We start from the raw sequence: 20,812 nt of genomic DNA on the forward strand, positions 1-20,812 counted from the left end.
CTGTTTAATGGGTTTCAGAGATTATTCATAAGGCCTATCAGTATTCTGAGAGAGTAAACTGATTTTGGCTGGCTTTGGATGGTTTTCTTTAAGAGGAAACCTGTTCTTCACATTTTCTACACCCTCCCCTCCCCAAAAAACCCAAACCAAACCAAAATGCAAACCCAGACAGTTTTAAGCTTTTACTATTCCACTTCCTTTTAGTGACAGCTAGCAAAATAGCAAAGAAATAATTACACTAGTTGGATATAGTAAAAATTAGGTACTTAACACTGGCTTACAGTAAGCCTCATGTTAGGATCTGCCTCATGTGTCGACAAAGATGCCATAGTAATCCCCAGCACTTTCAGGAGCAGAACTGCACTACTCATTGCCCTGATCACGGCGTTTGGGGCATCTGTTCCCATTAACCCCCTTGCCTTGTGAGGTCCAGACCTTGCATAGCCTGTGTTTTTTTACAGTCTTTTGGTTTTAGCAATTACTAAACAAAGAGGTATTTAACTGTAGCCTTATTTAGCTTGAAAAGAAATGTAGTGATAGATCTACCAGTTTCAATAGGTTTTAACCCAAGACATAACAAAAAGCCACAGTCTTTTTCTTCCATTAATTCAAACCTGAAGAAACCAGATATGTTTGAACAAAAAATTGTGGGGAGAAGAGCGGGGTTCATACAGTCATTTCAAGGCATCAAGTTATGATGTGGAAGTTATTTTCAATAAACCTGTTTTAGCGTGTTTGCAAACTTGGGCAACTTGCTACATTGCTTACTCTCAGTTCACAAAGTGAAAGTTGTCTTCACAACCATAAAGCTAGAAACATGCTTTTGAGAAGGAGAGAAAAGATTGGAGAGTGCAATAGTCAGTCGCCATGAAAAAAAATTATTTTGATATTCTACCGTGACCCTGTGCAATTTGATCCTTCCCTGTCATATAAAATGATGCAGTGGTAAAGTCTTGATCCTGGAGGTTCCCAGGGATGTGACACAGCAAAGGTGATGTGTTATTTCTGAGCAACTGTACCAGGCTCAGCTCTAGATACCCATGTGCTATCAAGGGCCTGCAACGCTTGCTCACATTTACCTGTAGAGAGGAAAAAGCTCACAATTATTCAGTTTGTAACTACATAAAGTTCTCTGCGGAGAGCAAGCAAATGGCAAGAAAGAGATCCTGCTTTTGTGTTCTTCTCGTGGTCCTGTAGCTGACCACACAGGAGCGTGTGCAGCCACACGTGCCCAGGCACCCAGAGCTCAGTGCTCCTCAGCGCACGTGCGTTTATGTGACTCACAGTAAGTTCCACTCTCTGGGCTGGTGGCTGTTAACAGAACAGGAAGCATGGCCTGTTGGGAGGATTTATTTTAAGAAGCTATTGTACAATTTTGGTTCCTTTCAGCTTCAGTGTTCGTTGTCAGCATATGGCTGCTCTCCTGGGGATGCTCTGAGTGAGCTGTACAGCCGTCATTGTTGTTTCTCATTTGCCTTGCTGTGCTCCAAACTTAGGGTGGTTTCAGAGAGCTCTGCTCACCTGCCAGGTCAAGCTCCTTGGGTGCCACTTCTCAGAAGGTAACCAGCAGCAGGTAACCCTGGCTGCTATCAAACCTGTTCAACTTTCTTTAAAACTATTCCTGCTAGTGTAACAGTCTACCAGTACTTTACCAGGAAACATATAACCTTCAGGGAGCTTCAGCATGTGCAATGATCTGGGGAAACTCTGGGCAGAAGCTGCTGTACAAGGTGTACATTTGCTCACACTCTGAAAAGTAGGTTTAGGAATAAAAGGCAGAATAATACAGTGGAGCATCCTGAAATACAATAGTTTTTTTTACAGGAATACCATTAGGAGGATCTTCATAGTCACTGCAATACATTACCTGTGATGCTTATTAATGCTTTCTGAAATTCTGAAATGAGATGGCTTTATCATCTAGAAAGCTCCAAGCCTGGGAGTTTTGCTGCTGGTCTCTCTAGCAGCTGTTGGGGAACAGGCCATGAGTTCTTCCTTATCACCACTGCCTGGTGAGCAAAACAATACATTTGGAGTTATTTCAGTTTGCATTTAGTCTGGTGGTGAACACAGGCATAGAGCCTGAAGCAAAATGGTGGAGGAGGAATGGAGTTATTGGCTTCAGTCGTCAGTAATTTTCAAGAAAACTAAGATGGCTCACTCTGGTGCATTTTTTCAGGAGTTGGACATACTGTGCATTGCTCTCAAGATTTAAAGCTGGGCAGCACTTTGTGGATCTTTTGTACCCACAGACTTCCAAACAATATAGGCTTCCCAGCATGGGTCAAATTCACTGACACTCTCTGTCTTCTTGCATGCAGCCATTTTCACAAGAGTCTCCTAATGTTATCAGGTTATTTATTTATCTTCCTTAATATAGTTCTAAAAAATCTGTCTCTTACTGTTCAGAGAGAAAAAGGCTAGTTGATAAAGGCAGAAATTGGAGAACAGCTGGCTGTGTTAGTAGAGCTCTGAGAATCCAGTCATGCTGGTTTTTTGAGAGTACTTAGCATTTTGCTTTGATGCTGTTGAGTCCTGTACAGTGAAGGGTGAATACAAAAGTAGAATGCTGGTACTAGCCCAAAACTTCAGATTTTTATCATTTGTTATCTGAATTTCACATACCTGCAAAACTGGGATTGAGGTTCCACAAAAGAAGTTTTCTTTTGAGGTTTTTGCTTTGATTTGGGTTAGATCTATCCAGAAAGTGTCTTGCAACATATTATTTGATTTTTATAAAGTTCCTGAAGTTCTAAGCCCGGGCAACAAGGTGAAATAAGATTGACGACACTCGTGTAGACAATTTCACACATGTTCAGAGGTTTAGTCTTCAGACTTTTGCCAAGTTTTATATAAAAGTTTGGTCTGGCCCTGATGTCATCCAAAGTGATTCATCTGCTTCTCACTGTCTCCTGAGTGAGTGAATCACGCTGTAGATCTCCAAGATGCATTATCAACATACACAGACAGAGGTACACCAGACAATATACTGTCTTGAGGTATAAGTGGCAACTAGCAGGTACATGGAAATGGACATCTAGAAAAACTCTTCCTGGTTTTCTAGATTCAAAAGTCTGCTTTTGATTCCCTCTGACTAGAAAAAGGTGAGGCTGAGAAAGATGCAAGCTTGCCTGTCAGAAGAATAAGTTTCTTTCCTGATATCAAGCACTGTAGGTGGGAAGATTATTTTCTCCTTCCTGCTACATCCCCTGCCGCTTCTGTTTTTTCCTCAAATATTGCTTTGCAGTATCCATTGGAAGAGACAGTCCTGTCTGGGACAAAACCTTATTTCATTTTCCCCTACCCCCACTTTCCTTTTTTTTTTGTACTAGACAAGAAAACTGTGTCGTTTGAGGAATAAAAATGGCGTTTCTCTTTCTACATCTGCTTTTCTCCCCAACCTTCTATCTGTTGATTTGACTGATTTGCAGCCCTTCCTTCCCCCCTTGCTGTTAACTAATGGCCTTTGGTATTAAGCCAGCCTTTCAGTGCACACACCACCATGCCAACGAGAGTGTGTGCAGCTATTCTGTCTGCTTTGGAAGGCTACAGATGCAGCCAGAGCTAGAACAATTCCCGTATTGATCCCGCACTTGTCAGTTAATCCGTCACAAGGCATGGGAATCCTAGCCCCTTCCACATCTGCCTGCATAACTGCAGGGAGAAAACCAATTCTCTGAAGCTCTCACCGGGGAACAAGAAAGCGAAGAGAAATGGGAGCGAGGGCTGTGAGCTGCTGGGCTGGAGGGCCGTGAGATCGCCTACCTGCTCCGCCCTTTCCCCCCGGCTCCTTTTCATCCTCTGGCAGGTCAGCAGTATCAGGTTTATGTTAGCGAACCATGAAGCTTATCAAATAAATACTGCAGCAGCAGGTGTTTGGCTGTCTCCACAGGCCAAGTCTAACAAGGTTGATATTGTGTCTGTGGCCAAAGTAATGCGGTAATTACTTTTCTGGGCTTGGAACCCCCAAGAGGTTGCTGGGAACCAGTTAGAAAAACAAACCTTGCTAAGATCAGGGGATTTTTAAAAAGGAACAGTGGTGCTCTCTGTGCCAGAAGGACAGGCACTTCAAGTGCAGCATCCAGTGTGGTGCCCCATCCCCTTGCAGCTTGCTCGCGTTACAGGGGCCCAGGACAGAGGCAAAGTGCTTGAGTCTGGTCTCTCACATCAGGACAGGCAGCTGATTTTGGCCCACATTGGCATGTGGAAAGGCAGCTGCTTTCTTTAAAGGTGTTAATGTGGTACTGCAAGAAGAGCAAACCCCAGATTTGGGGGGCTTTTGCAATCCCATCTATATAAATCAAAGAGACTTGCAAACCAGGAGTTGCACAGCATAGTTTTCCACTGATGTCTGTTTCCTGCTTTAGAGCATTTCTCTTGTAAGCTATGAGCGCAGAAACTGAGGTACAGCCCATGATGCAGCCTAATTACACCAAAGGAAGAGCGAGATCTCAGAGCGCAGCTCGGCTGTGCTGTGCCCCTTTATCTCAGGTACACCGTTCCAGGCTGCGGAGGGGAAAGGTACAACAGCTCTGTACAGTGGTGGCATTTTGAGGCAGCAGTCTTGATTGTTCTTTTTGAAATAATATTGATCATTTAGGCCAAAGCTTCTTCCCTGTAGCTGATTACTACACATGATAATGCCTGTTATCTTAGGGTCATTTGAACCAGGTTTAGTAATTGCAAAATGTCCTGAGCTACTGGAAATTTCTTCTGCTGCTGTGTGGTTGTCCAGGAGACCAGAATTTGAAAGTGAGAAGAGGAAGAATGCAAAACTAATTAGACATTCATAGGATTGCACATTAGAATTGAACCTGGCATGTTTAAAAAAATACTTTTATAAAGAACCTATAAAATGCTTACTAGCAATAAGGAATTCTTTAGGCATCCTTCTCTGCTGTTGAATCAAGCTACAAAGCAATGGCTTTGTAGTAATGAGGAAATTTTCCCAAGCTACGAAAGGTAGCTTCATTAATGTCTGGCAATGCATTCCCATTCCTACTGTTTATGTTAAGCTCTGTTTTTGCATATTACCTTGTATTATGAAGACCTGGTCCTTTGGTGATGGTCCAAAGATACCACACCATTTGCTCTGTGTTCTTCAGTGTTTTGTTCTTGGTATATTGTTGTTCTGAGCACACTGTAACTGAGTGTGCTGTAAAGCCCCGCTGTGAATGCCGTGGCATGCATGTCCCCAGTGTTTAATTTTGTGCTGGGAATACTGTGCACTTGGAGGCAAGTGCTCTGAGTAGGTCAGACACTTGCTTCTTAAAGGTTTGCAGAGGCTTTCCATAAACACTGCCTGAGTGTGGCAAGCAGTGAAGAACTGCAGTACAAGGGCTGCTAGGAGGCAAGATATTACAAATTGCCTCAGCATTATTGCTTTAAAGTCTAACCTTAGTCTGCTCTTCAAAATGGTGTAAGTGATGCTTTCATAGTAATTTCCCCATGCAGTAAATGCAATACAGACCAGCCAAAAATCAGGCAGAGTATGTGCCTCTTCAGATGGTCAGGATGGTGCTTATAGAGGTCCCTACTTTAATTTGGGATGCAGTTGCACAATATAGACAGTTTTGTTTAACATGGTACTTTGATTTTTATATATATATTTATTTATATATATATTTATATATATTTATATATATTTATATATATTTATATATATTTATATATATATTGCTGAGCCACTAGTACAACATTTAGGAGGACATACAAAACAGCTTAATCAGGATTGATTTTTTAATCACATCTTTCGCAAATATTCAGGAATGGCGTCTGAAAGTTATCATTTGGAGGAACTGCTGCTGCAGAATTTGGCATACTTGTCTATCTGTACTGAAGTCACAGATTCTTGGGGGAGATGAATAGCCATATATTTATTTTTCTGTAAAAGCATCTACTAACTATTGCCAACTATAATAAGCGATGTATATTATTAATACTGTAGAGGAATGGATCAGCAAGAAGCCGTTCGGGACTGAGCTGTATGACAACGTTAAAAAGAGGCTGAGGCATGTTGGGATTGGTGCTGCAGTGCCAGAGCTGTGGATGAGAACCTCACACATGACTTATCAGTGCTCACCTGAGTGTAACCAGACATGAGCCAGAATATGTTTGCTATTAATATTGCAGCTGTGATTTTTTTTTTTAACTTTTGTGATGAGAAGAATGTGCCAGCTTTTATGCGTGTGTGTGTTCTGGCAGTGGAAGGATGAAAGTGCTAACAGTTTCCATATGAAAGCAAGGGCATGCCTTCTCTAGGCCCAAAACAGTTACAAAAGTACCTCATAAAGCTCGAGAAGTAATGGCAAAGAGGAAAACAAGTGGCAGGAGATTAGACCACGGTATTTTATGTACTGTGATGTTTTGTGTAGTCATCTGGAAAGAAACAGAAGAGACCTTTTGAAGATCATTGATTGGAAACAATCTTTATTACTGATCAAGTTCACCTTTGTCGAAAAGATGATTATTTAAATATTAGGCATCTTTTACTCCCATGGCACAAAAATGATTCAAAGACTTGACCTGATAGATCAACTGTTAAATGGCTCATTAGATTAGATAAGGGAGTTGGAATGTATTTGATATTAATATTGCATCCCTACATACCATATGAAATCTCTCTTCATCTGTCATCTAGTGAAATACATTACCTGAGTATAGGATGTCATCTGCATGTTGTACAGTATTCTGAAGGCTGGGGATTGGCTTGGATATTATTTTTGCTTTTACTACTTTTTATCCCCAATAGAAAAATGTGTTAGTATTGACTATAAAGAAATTAAAACATGTTGAAGTTTTCAGGAATTGGTAATGGACAGCAGAGTTCTCACCTAATAGCCAGTTTACATTTAAATCTGAGCTGCATCAGAAAGAAGAAAAAAAGAACTCTTCAAACCAGGCTAAAGAGCGTGGATTCCATTCCATTCTTTAATGGAGCAGATTATTCCTGGCATTTTAATATAGAAATTGCCAAAATCAATGGAGTTACATGGACCCCTGCGAAGATTCTCCTCTAATATAAAATAACTAATATTGTAATTTCTTGTCAGATTCCCAAAACAAGGTAGTGGCGTGATCTACTTGACAGGATGGTAAAAGCGTATCTATCACTTAATTTAAGTCACTATTCTTTCCTTGATTAAGAAGTTCTGTTACTCCATGGCCCAGATTCATCAAACTTGTTTTTTCTGTAGCCCATTTCCATTCATGGCTTATGATCAAAACAGGAGTTTAAATCTCCAGAATTAATCTTAAGCCCTTAATACACCATGTGATTTCTGACCCAGCAAGGACTTGGATCTTACAGTAACATGTAAAGCAAGAAAGTGATTTCAGCCTTCTCATTTCTTGTCTGAACTTGCCGAGAGCCACTATGGAAACACATCAGAGTAACTGTGATGCAGTTGCTGAAGTGTTTCCAATTGAACTCAAAAAAACCAAACCAATCCCCACCAAAACAAAGCCTTATTTCTGGAATTGTTGATTAGTTGACCATGAGAGCTGATTTATTTCAGATGTCATTTAGCTTTTCATTATATTTTCTAAGCCTGTGATGAGAAGCCATTGATCAGTTAGTAGCGTGGTATATGCACATATTTTGTGTTCGGGAGTCAGTCCTGATGTGACTGTGAGGTATGTGTAGAGGTTACCTGAGCAGAGTTTCACTTCTTCTGGGCAGCGTTAAGTACTGAGTTTTTAAGCCTCATTTGAACAATCAGTGTTGCTTGAATGACTTGTCATATCCCTCCCAAATGCTTTTGCATTCTCAACATGGACTTTTTTTTTTTTGGTGACCTGCTTTCAATTAAAAAATGCCAAAATGATCCCTTGACAATTTTATCATGAGGTAATTTCAAGTGCTCATATATTCCAAAAAGTGAGTCTGAGGCAATGGTTGGAGGCGCTTGCTAAAGCATGCAGTTACGAACTCTTAATAGAATTCCCTGGGGAGTCTCTCTTGAACAACTGCTTGGGCAGAATTGCTTCTTGTCATCCCTAAGACAACTGGTTACCACTGTCATTTAAAGTCTCTGGAGACAGTGTGACGATTTTTAGGAAACATATTCAGCAGAAAACAAATAGTACTCAGTTCTTCACGTAGTTTAACCTGATTAGCCTTGGGAATGCATGTAAAACTATACAGTGCTTACTGTGAACAGTGTGAGATTCAGTCTGACTTTGAATTTAAAAAATTCAAATAAAATTTCAGAAAGGTCTATTTGGAATGCTGAAAATTTCCCTGTTGATTTTTTGGAGTGTGAGCCATCTTATAAATGGTTCATGCTGTTAATGCTAAATAAATAGGCGTTTTGAGGTCCATTGCATGGGAAACATATGAAGTCTGTAGAACCAGATGGAAGTCCAGTGCGTTTGGAAATCATAGACTCCAATTCCTCTTGTTAAGCTATTGACTTTGTCTACTTTCCTCTCTTTCTGACGTTGTCTTGCTCAAAAGTCCCACTTTGGTCCATTTTTTGTTACATGTATCTTTTCTGTGCTAGTTTTTGAGGACGCAGTGAGAGTATTAAAATACATGTATCTATCTATCTATACGTATTAGTAAGACTCACATAAATAAAAAATTCCTTGTGTATTTTGGAACAGCGGTCTTAGGCCACTGTTAAGGTTCTCATTTCCGAATAATTTAATACATTAGAAGCTTGACCAAGGGGTATCAAAGGATATACCTTTGGCCAGGGGAGAGTAGCTTGGCAAACAAAAGGTAGGAATGGTAGAGATAGGAGGTCTTTTAGTATGTTTCCACCAGACAGGATAGATAGAAAGAAAGCAAATGCAAAAGAAAACTAAAGGAAAGAAAATAACCATAAGGGAGAAAAAATTGAAGGACAGTATCCAAACTGAAAAGCCATTGAGGAGAGAGAACCATCTGAAGAACTCCAAAGCGTAGGAATGGAAAACTGGAATTACAGGGGGACTTTATTTAAAGTCAAGCCTAAAGCTTTGTCCATGCTGCCAAAAAATCTATTTTGCTCAATTTTGGCTAAGCAAGATAAACATTTTTTCTGGCATGTAAAGGTGGTGGCCCAAGTTTGTTTGTTACAAGTAGGTCGAAAAAAGCCTTCCAAAAATGTTTTTGCCTAGTCTGGTGAATTGTGCTAAATCGTATTTTTACTTGGAGTCAAATAATTTGACCCCACAGAGGCCGCCCAAACACTGAGGCAGAGCAGACACAGTTGGATTTCACAACTGGTTTTCCGTTCTGTGGTTTTAGCTGTGTGGATGTGGCTTAACTGCAAGATCCCGTCAGAGCTCCCAGGGAAGGAGCACCCCGAGGAGCATTCTCCAGCTCTGCCAAACATCAGGAACAGCGTGAGCAGGGGAGACTCAGCGCTTAATGGTGTTCATGTCTGTAGTGTAAAATCATGACAAAAATGCCTGCAGCAGGCTGCAACACAAAGAAACCGCGGACACAGACAGTAAGTGTGAGCGTGCTTGTTCTACAGCAGCATGCCATGTGTGTGGCTCCATTTCGTACGGCCACGGTGGGGCTGGGGCCCGAAGTGGATCGGAGACCTGCTTGCACAAGGGGAAAAGTGACTGAATATTGCCTTTCTTTGTCTGGTTTCACAAAGGTTTGTTACTCGCTTGGAGTTGGGCCCAGTGGTTCTGCCTAGAGCATCTTCCAATGGCTTCCCAAGGAGCCATTCTGCTGGGTGAGGATCACCAGGTGCAGACATTTGACCGGCCACAAGTCCGCAGCCAGGTTTCAGGCCGTAGGAATGCCAGTCTCCCAATTCATGGTCACCAGCAGGTGGCCAACTGAAGACCAGCTTCTGCAACAATTGTGGTGCTCATCAGCCCTCCCAGTGAGTGGTCTAAGGGAGCTCAGAAATCTGTTCACTTTGTACTTCAGGTTGTCCTTTTGCCACTTTTGCTCCCTGAACTGACTTCTTGTGGAGAAAGATGAGCACCAGTGCTTAGGGAAGCAGCAAGGCTGGATGAAAGAGATATGGAGGACTGCATGGGACTGTGTCTTTTTCTCGCCATTCATGGTAACAGCAATTTGGCTCCAATGTCAAACCAGGTGGGACAGTAAAGCAAAGCTACTTGCTTCAGGATAGCATACCCTCAGCTGCAGGTGTTGTAGTGGTAAAAAAGACCGGTGGCACAAGCCCAAGGAAAGCTGTATGTTCCCAATTTTTTCTATGAAACAGACAACTCCAGGTTTTTTTAGAAGCTCTGACAGACCTGTGAGAACCCTAAACTAATAAAGCGTGGCTTGATACAGATCTGTACCTTGTGGTTTTTTGACTGTATCTACAAGTTTTTTCTGCAGTTGGCATACTTAAAAGTCCTCTCTGTGGATTCAATGGGATCTAATAATGGGCAACTTAATAAGCCAACCAGAGACATTTACAAGTGCACTCCCCTCAGTCATCTGTTGTCACGGAATTTCTGTAACCTCACATATGTTTGAGAACCCCTATCCTTTGTCAGACTTGGTTGAAAGTAATCAGTGGTTGAAAAGGTTATACATTGGGATACAAAATGTGATTGCAAAAGTGTTCTTTGTGTAGAAAACCAGACTAAAACAAAACCCAATAAACAGTATTAGGAGGCAAATGACACAACTGTATTGTTTGACTTTAGTGACTGCAAACATGATTTTAAGGTTTCTTCCTTCAAGCAATGTCTAAACGTCCTACTGCTTCTATTCAACAGAATGTTGCAACTTGAACCTGTTTGTTTTAGTTAAGCTGAGAAATGACTGGACTCATAAATGCTAAATCTAACTTTTTGTGTCAGTTCCAGTGCACGCAGAAGAGCTAATAAGGACCTGTGAAACTGATTCTGGCCATTAGAAATATGGTCTTTATCCCTGGCCCTTAGCTTCTGAGGCTGAGACTGCTCCATGGGATGCAGGGTGTTAGTTTTGGGCAGCTAGCTAAAGGCTTCTTCATCTTATTCAGCACCATTTTCTCTGGCGTGCCTCCATTGAGAGATAATTGGAAGAACAATGGTGAATTGATCCACTCAGCCTGATTTTTCTGACAGTCTGAGTACCTAAAGATCCTTGTGCAGTTACTGGTTGTTTTGTGATAGCATCTGTGACCCCTATTCAGGAGCCAGAGCTCCACAATGTAAGGCACTGTGTACCCACAAAGAATAAAAAGATGGCCCTTGCCCTTGCTGACTTCAAGTATGGTTTATGGGTCATCCAGCAACTCCTTATGTCAAACTGAGCACCAAAACTCATGGCCAGCAAAATCATAAACCATTTGAAAACAAACCCAACTTAAAAAGACCACATGAATCACCATGTAAATGTCCTGTTGTACACTGGAAACATTGCTGACTTGTGATTGGCGTGTTGATAAATTCCTGCAACCAACATCATGTGACAAAAGGGCTAACCCAACATCCAGCATTTCCTAAGCAGTCATAAATGGGATCACACTTCTTTATGAGCTCTCAGAAAGGGAAAATATATTTTTAAATTGCTGTATTGGCAAATAGGAAGGGCAGATGAGGAAAACCAAGAAGAACAAATTTATTTTCAGTAAGTGCCCAAAACCATAGATGAATACCAGTGCTTCATGAAAGAGTGCTGCAAACAATTTGAGCAGTCCATTTTTCTTGCAGAATTATCTAGCCATAAGCCATTCCCAGTAGATGAACAATGCCCACCAGTCTTTGCCAGCCAAAGAGAAAAGGGGAAAAAACCTTTGCACTGAAGTTGCTGTGGTCCTTTTTGGATTTGCAGTAGCTTTGCAAAGCAGTGTTCACAGTCATTCATTCTGTTTTCAGCAGTGTCCTTGACCATACCCCCTGCCAGCAACAGGACCTTTAAGTCTGAGAGAGAAACAAGTCTTTTTCTTTTTCTTTTTTTTTTTTTTTAAACCAACTAGCAGAGGATGTGCTGAGCCAAAATAGAAATAGCAAGGTCAGGTCAGGGCAAGGCCCTGCATTTCATTAGCCAGGCCTGGCTAGGAGTGATTAAATATGTACAAGAGGCTTTGAATAGATCCAGGGAGGAGGGATGACATTATGGAATACAGAAAAATCATTATTTGGTGCTGTCAACTGACTAAATACAGGATGGTACTTAATTAGAGAGATAAAAGGAATTTATTTTAATTATTTTAATTTTGTAGAAGAGAAGGCATTTTTTTTTATTTTCTCTTGAGTGTTTTGTAAGGAAGGGAGAGGAGAGTCTGGACAAAAAGCATGAGCCTGGCTTAACAGAATCCAGATAGCCTCGAGGTACATGTTGACCTTGCCTGCAGTTCTCATGAGTCTAACTTGATGAAGATGCAGTAAAAAGTACAAAATTATATTGGCAATGGAATCGAGGCCCTGTTAAATTTTGGAGGTTCTCTGGTTAGAAACTGATGACCTTCTGAGCACATTGCACTGTCTGTTTCGTTAGACATGTTAGAGAATTTGAAAAGAATGGAGCTTTGAAGCCGAATAAAGTACTGTGTCAAGTGGTGCTTTGGCTGCCCAGCGTGAATTTGCTATTGGGGCTGCCTGACTTAACTGACATTTTATAGCTGTATTGTAATTCTTGTATGACAATCACATTGTTGCATAGGCACCTAGGCACTGAATGCCCAGGGTTTGTAGTCGTTTTCCATAGAAACTGCCGGCCCAGCTGGTCAAAAATGGAATACATTTACATTTGTCCAGAGCACCAACAACAGCGTATTTGCAAAATTTCTAGGGGCTGTTTTCTTAAACCGACCCGTAGGAATTTGGATCTCAACCTTAAACTTCTTCTGAAAGACGATTCCTGCAGCAGCATAGTGCCTCCTTAGTGTCATGTTGGAAGGTCAACTCAGAATCAGAGGGAGATTTCTGTATATTCATTTTTGCATGAATGTAACTTGAAACATTGTGAAAGCCTAGATGTAGCTACAGTACTGCATTTACACTAGTATAAAGATACTCCTTCCTGTTACCTGCACTTTTTCTTCTGGTCCAGTATGTCTTGACTACCTAAGAATTGTTTTCCTGGACAGTGTCTTAACTTGTTTGCTCTATTACAGTAAATATAAAACTAATAAAAAGTCTTTTGCTCTTCTGAAAGTCCTTTGACAGTGGAACTGACATTAATGGTCAGTTCACTGGCAGGGGAATATGGTTTGATTTATATGTTTTCTTGCAAAGATGTCAGATTGACAGCACTGGGAACAGAAATACTCAGCTAATTGCCCAAACATGCAGCATATTGCAAACTTTGCCAACCTTTCACAGAGATAGTATCTTGATACTTGAGCATGAGAGCATATCTAAGCCTTCAGAGGGCATTCAGTGCTGAATCCGATAGGGCCTAAGAAGTGCTTTTTGTTAGATCTCTTCATGATTCACTAAGGTAAACAATGACCGTGAATTTCTTTTGTGTAAAGCAATTGAACAGCCAGCCTGGCCATAACAGCTTCGAGTCAGAATTAACAAGACCTACGTTTCAAGCTTGGGTAACTTTATTCTGAAAGGTTGCAGATCCCACTTTCCATCCCAGGAGTGAGTACTTACCCCCGTCATTGTATCTCTCCCTGATGTTCCACTACCAACAATGACCAGTTGTGGGCCTGCAAGTTTAGATTGCACATTCTTTGAGATTTCTAAACTAGCACAAGTGTAAATTTAGTCTCTGAGGCTTGGTCAGAAGCAGTATTTGTCAACAGATGCCGAATCAAGACTATTCTTCCCATGTACCCATCACAGCAAGGCCTAATTGTGAAGCGTCTCATTCTTTCCCTGACCTTTCCCACATGTGCTCTTCTTTTCCTCTTCAGGTTTCCCCCCTCATGTTTCTCTCATCCATGCCCTGCCCCATTTCCTTTCACCTTCCCTCCATCCACTCCTTTTCCACTTTTTTCTCCCTGCTCTTGCCAATTCCTGTCGTCCTGTGGGTCCCCATTCCTGCTGCTCTCCTTTTCTTGCATTACATTACTTCCTTCATCTGTCCACACATTTTTTTCATTTATTCATCTTCCTACTGCTTCTTATTGCCCTGCCCTCATTGTCACATGGAATAATACAGCGGTATTTTGAAAAGAGGGATGCTATTAGCAGCATTATATTAATCTATCTTGCATCATTCATCTGTCCTGTCCTGGTAGGTTCATGTTACCAGTTGTCTTAATGGTGATGTAGTTAATATATCAAATTTTATTATTTTCCTTCCTTTTCATTAGAAATCTAGGTGAAGGAGGGGAGGCAATAGGGATGGGCTTATTTGTCCTTGTCTCATCCCATGAGATCAGGGTGGTTCGACTGTGGCCTCTTTCTGTGTGTAAGAAGGGGTAGAGGCCCTGCCTTGAAAAACTTGGCTTTTTCTTCCCTTGTGGTTTTCTTCCCAGCCCTTTTTTAAGTGAATGGAGTGGAGTGATTTTCTTGTGTTGCCGGCATTCTTTTCTTTCCCTCCTCCCCTCGGCGCAGTCACGTCCCTAATTAATTGAATTCCCTACTAGACCTTTTGTGAGTCATTTCAATTACCCATTAGTGAAGCAGCCTGGGATTTCTGCTGTGTTTTCACTCATCTTCCTGGAATTTCTCTTCTCCTACCTCCCCTCCTTCCCCTTTTAGTCACTCTGGTCTGTGAAAAGCATTAGATGGACTTCAGCGCCGAGTGCTTATATTGTTTGCAGGCCCAGCTGCATACTTCCACACTCTGCCTTGTGCGTCACAGCTATTCATCTTGTTTTGTACTTGGCTCTGCTGCAGATGCTGTAAATATGGTAATTTTAGATTCCCTGATTGGAAAGGGTTGCAGGGTGGGTCTAAGTGGTAAGAGCACTGTTTGATTTGCACTAGTTCATTCTAGTTTCACAGAGTTTGGGGTTTTAAGGATACAGCTGAAATGAAACACGGTTTTAAGGGCAGTTTCTTTTTTAGGGATAGGAGAGGGATAAATGCGAAGTTAGCTTTGTGTACTGACATGCAAAAGTGCTGCCCCAGAAACTCTAGGGAGACTGGAATTAAACAAAACATGAGCAGGAGGTACCTCTTCAGGTTATTATGTAGGATGCCTTCACAAACAGATAGATGCAAAATGTGGATGGATCTGAAAACTGCAAAAATGAAAAAGGTCCAAGATGGAGAGCTGTGAAAGGCAAATCTGGAATTTGGCAGAAATGCCTTCAGTACTGAAGTAATGTAGACTTATGGCAATCCCTGAAGAAAAAAATCAGTGAGCAGCTTATTTCTAAAAAATTTTGGAAATACTGGGTAGTACTGTAATAGGTAACATGCATTATATTTCTGAAGAGAATAAGGCAGTGAAAAAGCCAGCTTGCTAAAATTATGATGAATGCAGTGAGTGTCTGAAATCTGATGTCTGGAGAATCACGTTTCTATTCTGAAATTGACTTTGTACAGCACATGGATCTTTCAAGCTCAGGGTAATTCCCAAGTGATACAGAGATACAAACAGCATCACTGGGAACCAACCTGCTGGAAATGTGCCCTGCACGTCCCAAGTTACAGAAGTAATTTAAAGTACTCAAGCTATTGTGATACTTCTATATTATTACAGTACTTGTCCCTGTGAGGTTAGAGTATTTCACGAGAGAACTGACTTTTGATAATCAGGCTGTTGTGAGAAGGCTCCCTCTCACAGCTTCCCAGGGGAGGCTCATTTGTTGGAATGACGCGAAGTGAATTTATGACGGTTCCCTGTATATTGGTATCCATAGGTACTTTTTTTTTTTTCCTCCTAGCTCTTTATCCAGTCAAAGGAGAGAGGAAGGAATGGTGTCAAAATACCGCTTGGTACAGACACATCAAGATGTTTGTAGAAGACCCCTTGGGAATTATTTTACCTTTTATGTCTTGAAATCTTGGCCTCCCTAGTAAGCAGCAGTGGATTTCAGAGGCTCATTAGATGACTCTGGTGTTCTGCCACTTCGCAGGGTGAACTTATTCAAGTTGAAACCTAGACATTGTATGTAAAAGAGAGAAAGGAACTAGTGTAGAGTTGAATATATGAGTCCTCTTTTTCTTCATGGGGCAGACAGCAGCAGGGCCCGTATCATTTTATATGAAGTTATCAGGTCGTGGCAACACCTTTTTTTAGCTGTCTGTGGTGGTGTTCTGTTTTCTTGCATACATACCATTGCTAGTATCATGTTACAAGGTTTTGCGATTTGGCAGGTCTTGCGCCTTTTTATTTCTTACGTCTCCTCTTAAGTCTTCCACTGCAGAGTCAGTTGGTGAGGACTGCTGCCCAGCTGCTGGGCTGAGTGGCAGCAGTGTCTGAAATGGAGCCTTGGTCCTGCTGTCACTTCACCTGATAAGCTGCCTGAGGGGATTCCAGCAGTGCCAGGGGTACTGGCTAATTTGCCCACACTCCAGGCAGCTTTCTGCACCTTTCCATAGTAACTGTTTTTCCAAGGGTACCCCGCGGAACAGGGGACTTCTCCTGCACTAGACCAAGGAAAGATGCTGTTTGTCACAGCACAGACCTGGCTCCTGTAGCACTGGGGACACAGCACATGTACTATAGGTGAAAACTCTGTTGGCCCTTCCATGCCAAAAAGTATCTGACATTCATTTACCTTACGTAGGACCTAAATTCTCCTCCTGTAATGTTATTAGATTCCTTTATATATTTTTTACTGCAGCTTAACACTGCTTGGATCCTACAAAGTACTGCTATGTTTTACTCCAGAGCTGTTTGAATCTTAGTAGTGGATAAAAACCTGACACCAACTTAAATAAGGTAGTTAGTTCAGTTGGTTAGTAAAGGAGCTGCAGAAATTTAAGTTTATTGTATTCCTAACCTCTCTTGGAGTTTTCACAGATCATAGGTCTGTGTATACATATAAATCCGCAATTTCCGAAAATATGGTCCAATGTGGAGCTATTTTGGACTTTCAGGTTTCTGGAGTCTAAAATGCCCTAGGGCTTGCTAGGTTCCAAATTACAGGCTATTTTCATTAGTGTTTCTTTTCTGAGAGGAAAATGTTGATTTCTCGAACAACCGAACAGTGACGGAGTTTTCTATTTTTACTTCTGGTTTGATACACAAAAACTAGATTTAGAATATGTCCACTATATCCATCCACACCGCAAAAAGTGAATGATAAAGATTATTTTCATTCCCCTTGTCTCAGTACTACCCAAGGGACTGGCTCAATCTCCGTACATGGAACGCATGCTAGTGGTTGCTCCAGTATATGCCCATTTATAGCATTTCTCTAACAGCACCTTCTTCCTCAGCTACCTCACTGCTCATGCTCTAGATGAGGTGCGCTGTTGGGAAGGGGAGCATAACGTGTGACATGAGAATCACAGTGTGCCAGTATGGTTTTCAAGGAGCTTCAGTGGTTTTCAAGGTTAAAGCTGTCTAATACTTAGGTTCTGGAAGAACACCCCTAAGATGTAAATAGATAATTAAATATCATCTACCCAATCTTTTCCATTGCATGCTGGCAAATTACTTGCTGGTTTTGAGGGAGAAATGGTCCTTTGGATGGGATTTACTGGAAGAAAGGGAAGGGTAACCATGTGGGCAGCCATAAAGTTTGTAATTTATCTGTGCTCTATGCAAGGGGTTGGCTACTCCTTAGAGCTGTAGAGCTGAGGATAGGATAGCATCATGGTAAGTGAATGGGTAGGGAGGGAAAACATGTTCAGGGCTAGTGAAGGATGTCAGGGAGATTAAGGAGAAAAGAAAGAATGAAAAGGGGACATTCGAGGAAAGAAATTACAGTGTAATGATGGGGAAGAGAAGACCTTAGTAGCTGTTTTAGTTCTGGAAGAAGGAGAAGGGATCAGATTCAGTTAATTGGAGAGATCAATGAGGAAGAAATGGTTAGTAAAGACCAAGCACTGAAGTATGACTCTTCAGGTGATCTGCTGCCAGGTTTGTGATCAAATGAGGCTGGATATGTTATCAACTTAAGTGAGCCCATGCATGTAGAATACATGTTCAAAAATGGTTTGCAGAGCTGGACTCAATGCTGTCTAGTGGAAAGAATTCTCAACTCTTCCTGATCTCCCCAGTGCCTTTCAGGAACTGCTCAATAGTTTGTTTTGTTCCCAAATTCATTTTGCTTGAGCACTACCCTCAGCCTCACTGGCAGCTCTTCCCAGCTCCGAGTTGCTTAGTACACATGGCAGCTTTCAAGGGTTCAGGCTTGTTCACGGACCCCTTGCAAGCAGCCTGGCATGTGACTTCACAGGGCGAGCCCACTGCCAACTTTTGTCCTTCCCCTAACTCTTGCTGCATTGGCATTTAATACATGACAATTATGTTGAAAAGTGTATCTTACCCAGTGTCTTTAACTGGGTTAGTATTTGCGCGTGGCTTGGTCTTTGAGCCAGTTTAATCCAGAATTTCCTAGGTCCCAATTCTGTATCTAATTCTTATACAGAACAGATGTCTAATCTAGTCCAGTCCATCTGTTGGATTGTGAATGTCAGGTTAAGTCACATACATGAAACAGTGCATTTCACAGGGCATGCAGTTTACAGGGCGAAGATGGGGGGAAAATATTTGAATTTATTCCCTTCTTCACAAATAACCTGTAAACAAATTATTTCTTTAAAAAAAATAAAGTATTAATCACACCACCTATTTTTTTTTTTTTTCAATCTAAGCAGCTTGATGGCAAAGGTATGGCCTAGTCATCCATTTCTCCCTGGGGTTTGTGTTTGATTTTATGAATACTCGGCACTTGAAGAGGGACATTTTGCATTCCTGGTATGTGCTTAGAGGGGTTTGTGTGGGCTATCGGGCCTGGCTCCCACGAGATCCCACATCTGGTAAAGGATGGAGTGTATGACCCCACTCCCAGCCTCCTCCTTACCTCCAGCCTCCCTCCATCATCTGAGAAGGTTAAACTAAAAGCAACATCTATGGTGGCAAAGGTCCAAGTTTGAAATGTGTCCATTGTATGTGTTCAGTTCAAAAACAACATATCAAGGCGAGCGCGGTCCTTACAAGTAGCACCCCTGGGCCTTCTTTTATTCCAAAGCAGAGATATTTACCCAAGGAAAAGAGGGAAGTGACGGGGTAACAGGGTACACATGTTGTGAAAATATGCAGGCAGAGACTGAAGAAAAAATAACATTCTGCCACAAGTAGCTGCCTTGTTCCTCAACTTTTTTTTTTTCCTTCAGATTAGAACCAGCCATTTCTTGTGCTCTTTCAGGCACCTTCTGTGGTTTCCTGACAGCTGACTGGAGAGGAATGAAATCTAGCTTGAAAAATGGGCCATGGGTCATGTTACTTTCAAGAGAGGAGACGCAAAAATTCCCATAATGATCAAAATTCACAGGTCTGGGTTTTGGTGGAGTTTGTTTTTAAAGAATCAGTGGTGGGTATTTTACTATATAACTTCAGTTTAAAATTATTAATAAAGAACAACTACAGAATCAACTCTTTATTTCTCTTCCCTCTGATTGATCTATAATGGCAAGCAGTATTTCGTGTGGGGTTGCAGCCTGTCCTTGTAGTCTGGAGTGTGAGAGGGAAACATTAAGCTTCATTAAGCATATAATGGAGTCTTCTGGAAGTATTTTGTTGGGTTTTCTTTAATGTTGTGACAACATGTCTCTTGCAAAAACTGTTTCATTAACAGAAAGATAAGTCTGAGCAGCAGCCTGCAGGCTGGTATTCTTGCTTCTGACTCTCCTGAGCCCAAATTGAAAATATCAATACATTCCCAGCTTTATGTTCAAGCAGATGTTTTCTGTTAGGAGTTATAAACCTTCCTGGTCTTTTGTTCTTTGGTGAACAAGTTCTCTTTTAAAAATATTTTGAAAAGACAATACTTGGTTCACAGAAGTGCTAAATTACCTAACCTGCATTTTGGGGCATGAAGCTTCCTCTTGGGAACTGGGTTCACTGCCCCTGCAGCCAAAGGGCACAGCCCAGAAAGGTAGTGCTGTCGACTGGGTTTAAGGAAAGAAAGGAAAGAAAGCAGGGGCAGGGTGAGAGCTGCAAGAGAAAAATGTCAGCAGTAGGCAGCAAGTAGGGAAATTCAGCTATCAAGCCTTGATATATGGAGAGAGTCAAGAAGTCGAGCAGAAGTTCTACTATCCGTGAAGCATGAAGAAGGTGAAAGTGTTTATTGACTCTTGATTTATGAATAAATGGATGAGCAAACAACCCCAGACAGTGGCAGAGCAGACTTGAGGCAGGTACAGCAGCACTGGGAGTGGAGGGACAGCATGAGCGGAGAACTGGGACCACATCACCTGACCAGGGCATACTGTGCATCAGCAACTCTGAATCCTCCAGGATGTCTCCCAGAGCATCTTTCTTCTCTTTGTTTTAATAGTGTGTCACAGTCCCTTCTGTAGAAGAACTAGAATGGGGTCAAAGGAGAGTATTGTCAGTACGGTCCAGTCCATCCGTAACACTTCTAGAGACTCATTTATTGGCAATTTTTATAAGGGTGTTTTTTGCAATAAGAACAGGCACTCTCTAAGAATTGGAAGGGTATCCCATTCCCATACTGTTCACTGAACAGAGAGAGTTTTAATAGGTAACTCAGATAAAAGTAGTCTTCTATTCTTATTCATGGTTAACTCCTTTAGAGTGAGAATAAGCAGCACAGTCTAATGGGTAGAAGATAGTGGTGGAAACTAGGAGCTTCTTAGTTCTAATGTTCGCTCAGCTCTGGACTTGCTGGGCGACAATGGGTAACATGGGTAAACACTTTCAGCTAGTCGTTAATAATATTGAATTACTTTGAGAAAATGTGTGGGATAATTAATTAGCATCTGCAAAATGTTTGGAAGATATCCATTTCCATGTTTCTGCTAATTACTTGTGACAGTGCATCATACTGCAAGAAGACATCTGTTCATTTAACTAAACAGATGATTGTGT

The 20,812-nt window shown here is 41.5% G+C and overlaps 1 protein-coding gene and 1 long non-coding RNA gene across 14 annotated transcripts in view; one reads left to right on the top strand and one right to left on the bottom strand.

Annotated features, from left to right (window-relative positions):
• The window catches only part of RAD51B (RAD51 paralog B), a 441,378-nt gene that overhangs the window by 325,423 nt on the left and 95,143 nt on the right, over positions 1–20,812 (top strand). For 3 of the 13 annotated variants that reach the window (XM_065064372.1, XM_065064374.1, XM_065064375.1), the window contains one exon: positions 9,597–10,253. The exons of the other annotated variants lie outside the window; for them this stretch is intronic. In XM_065064372.1, coding sequence (XP_064920444.1) covers positions 9,597–9,787 — 191 coding nt within the window. In that variant the 3' untranslated portion in view covers positions 9,788–10,253. Of the gene's footprint in view, positions 1–9,596; positions 10,254–20,812 lie in introns of those variants that run through there. 13 annotated transcript variants of the gene reach the window in all.
• LOC135579575 (uncharacterized) overlaps positions 1–20,812 on the bottom strand; it is a 64,184-nt gene that overhangs the window by 16,024 nt on the left and 27,348 nt on the right. Inside the window, exon 2 of the long non-coding RNA XR_010472958.1 lies at positions 15,792–20,285. This is a non-coding gene — a long non-coding RNA (uncharacterized LOC135579575). The remainder of the gene's footprint in view (positions 1–15,791; positions 20,286–20,812) is intronic.

The sequence above is a fragment of the Columba livia genome, chromosome 5, assembly GCF_036013475.1.
Source record: "Columba livia isolate bColLiv1 breed racing homer chromosome 5, bColLiv1.pat.W.v2, whole genome shotgun sequence".
Taxonomy (NCBI): Eukaryota; Metazoa; Chordata; class Aves; order Columbiformes; family Columbidae; genus Columba; species Columba livia.